The sequence below is a fragment of the Dipodomys ordii genome, unplaced genomic scaffold, assembly GCF_000151885.1.
Source record: "Dipodomys ordii isolate 6190 unplaced genomic scaffold, Dord_2.0 Scaffold66, whole genome shotgun sequence".
Taxonomy (NCBI): Eukaryota; Metazoa; Chordata; class Mammalia; order Rodentia; family Heteromyidae; genus Dipodomys; species Dipodomys ordii.
Window position 1 is genome coordinate 3,462,261 of NW_012267282.1, and position 2,929 is coordinate 3,465,189.

At 57.1% G+C, this 2,929-nt stretch overlaps 1 protein-coding gene across 1 annotated transcript in view; it reads right to left on the reverse strand.

Moving 5' to 3' along the window:
• The window catches only part of Ogfod2 (2-oxoglutarate and iron-dependent oxygenase domain containing 2), an 11,205-nt gene extending 9,398 nt beyond the window's left edge, over positions 1-1,807 (reverse strand). The window contains exon 1 of the mRNA XM_013023058.1: positions 1,476-1,807. Coding sequence (XP_012878512.1) covers positions 1,476-1,807 — 332 coding nt within the window. The remainder of the gene's footprint in view (positions 1-1,475) is intronic.
• Between the last annotated feature and the right edge of the window lie 1,122 nt (positions 1,808-2,929).

The following is a 2,929-nucleotide window of genomic DNA, read 5'->3' on the forward strand; positions in this document are numbered from 1 at the left end:
AGTGCGGCCGGTCTGCGGCCCGCGGCCCTCCCCGGTGCCCAGCCTCCTCCCCGCGGGCGTTAATTGAGATAGCTCTTAGGCCCAGCCCGGCGATGCCCTCCCTCCTGCCCCCCCCCCCGCTCCAGGTGACCCGAGGACGCTGTCCCCACTTTGCTGGGCCTGAAGCCACAACTACCTGAAGCTACTTTCCCAAGTCTGAGGGAGAGGGTCAGCCCCAGCCAGGGGGCCCGGCCCAGGGGTGCCGCTGCTCCCGGAACCCCGTCTCAGCCCCATCCTGCCAGCGAGCAGTGACTGGTCCTTCCAGGGCTCTGCCCACCCAGAGAAGATGAGCTAGGACCAGGGCACCAAGTCCAGACCTTTCCCCATGAGCCTCTGTGGCCCTGCAAGGACCCCCTGTGGCGACGCCTCAGGTTTTCATTCTGCTTCATCTACGACTTTCCTAGCGTCATTTAACGTGTCCAGCTGGGAGGGGCATGGTGATCCGAGCTACCCAGGGTAGTAGGTCACTGAGGGGGGGGTTATCCGCTTAGGAACACCCCAAAAATGATAGCTGCTATGTTTGCTTATCGTTATTTAGTATCTTTGTGCCCCAGCCTGGCTTTTCTGAACTACCAGCTACCGGTGCCATCCCTGATCTCCCCTGTTGGAAAGGAAAGCCTTTGTTAAGACCCCTCCTCCCCACACACACTGGGCCTAGGGTCACTGGCCAGTCCTGGGCCACTGGTAGCATTTGGGGGTCAAGTAGAGTTGTCCCTGGCTTTCTGGGCCAGGTTGTGTGTGCCCTGAGTAGGGCCTGCTCTGGCCTTTGGCCACCACCTTGTCCTTGTCTCTTGGGCCATGCATATCATCCATGTGCCCACAGTTTGCTCTCCGGCTGCGTCCTTGTAGTCAGGCAGTGGAGGGCAGGATGCGCCTCCAAGCATCCTCAAGTCCGGTCCTCCCACCTAGCAGCCTTAGCTTGTGGTCTTGTCCCCTTTGTTTTCCTGCTCAGTAACTTTAAAAATAACTGAACAACCTACTCCCTACTCCCCCCCCCCCACTGTAACCCAACCTGGCCCCAGTTGGATGTTGCTCACAGGGAGTGGAAGGACTCTGCTCTTGGGGGCGGGGACCTGGTACTATGGTGCCTGCGTCCTGGACAGCCCTGCAGAAGCCTTACCTCCACTCTTCTGCAAGACATGCTTCCAACGTCTGTGATGCTGGTCCTAGGAGTGTTGGGTATTCTGAGGAAGGTGAATAGCTGCAGCTGAGAGTGTAGCTCGGTGGCAGAGCGTCTGCTTACTGCGCACGCAGCAAGGCTGTCCTCAGCACCAAACAAACAAATAGGGCCCCCAGGTGGGCAGCTGGCAGCCTGGGCCACAGGCCTAGCAGGAAGGAATTCCCCCAGTGCCTGGAAGCTGGAGGCCTCGCTGGCTGAGCTGAGCCTCTCCGAACCTCAGCCTGGGTGAGGGGCCCAGATCCCTGTGCCCACCTACCGAGGTGGCTGGCAGGCTGTCGTGCAGCGGGCAGTGACTGGCAGGAGCCCCAGGCGGCGCTGGGCCAGGAGCTCCCCTTCCTGGTCTCGGACTGGAGCTCGCCCACTCACTCTCCCCGAGGCCTCTGCATTGCAGCAGATCGTCTGGGAGCCAGATAGCACGGGCAGCGCGGCGGGCTGGGCCGGAGCAAGGGCCGGCCAAGACAGAGCGGTCTCACCCTCCGCGCTCTCACCCCAGTTGGCCCTGGCTCTCTTTGGAGCTGCTGAGTAAGCAAGTGACAGCCTGAAGCAAGTGACAGCCCGAGACAGGCTTGACTCTGCCTGGAGGTGCATCTCAGATCCACCTCCCTAGCACGGGGCTCTGCCCAACCATGAGAGCTTTGAAATAGGGAACCCAGATTTTTTGTTTTTGTCGGTTGTGGGGCTTGAACTCTCTGGGCCTGGGCGCTGTCCCTCAGCTCCTTAGCTCAAGGCTAGCACTCTACCACTTGAGCCATAGCGCCACTTCCAGCTTTTTCTGCTTATGTGGTGCTGAGGAATTGAACCCAGGGCTTCATGTATGCAAGGTAAGCACTCTACCACTGAGCCACCTTCCCAGCCAGATTTTTTTTTTTAAACTGGTCCTGGGGCTTGAACTCTGGGCCTGGGTGCTGACCTTGAGCATCTTTGTGTTCAAGGCTAGCGCTGTACCACAGCACCAATTCTGACTTTTTCTGAGTAGTTTTATTGGATGTAAGAGTCTCATGGACTTTCCTGCACAGGCTGGCTTTGAACTGTGATCCTCAGAGTAGCTAGGACTACTGGTGTGAGCCACTGGCACCTGGCAGGAACCCAGATTTTTTTTTTTTGGTTGGTCGTGGGACTTGAACTCTGGGCTTGGGTGCTGTCCTTGCACTCTTCAGCTCAAGGTAAGCGCTCTACCATTTGAGCCACAGTACCACTTCCGGTTTCTAGTGGTTTATTAGAGATAAGAGTCTTGGGGCTGGGAAGGTGGCTCAGTGGTAGAGTGCCTGCCTTGCATGCCTGAGGCCCTGGGTGCGATTCCTCAGCACCACATAAGCAAAAAGAAAAAATCTGGTAGTGGTGCTGTGGCTCAAGTGGTAGAGCGCTCGCCTTGAGCTGAAGAGCTGAGGGACAGCGCCCAGGCCCAGAGTTCAGACCCCATGACTGGACCAAAAAAAAAGTCTCATGGACTTTCCTGCCTGGGCTGACTTTGAACTGTGATCCTCAGATCTCAGCCTCCTGAGTAGCTTGGATTACAGGCATGAGCCACTGACACCTGGCAGGAATCCAGATTTTGAAGCCTCACAGCCCATATCTGCTTAGCTGTGTGACCTGGGGCAGGTCACTTGATCTTTCTGTGCTTCTGTTTTCTCAACTGTAAAATAGTAGAAGCTACTTTGTCAGGCTCTTGCATTGATGCAAGTTGCTTAGCAAGGTGTCTTGTACATAGTG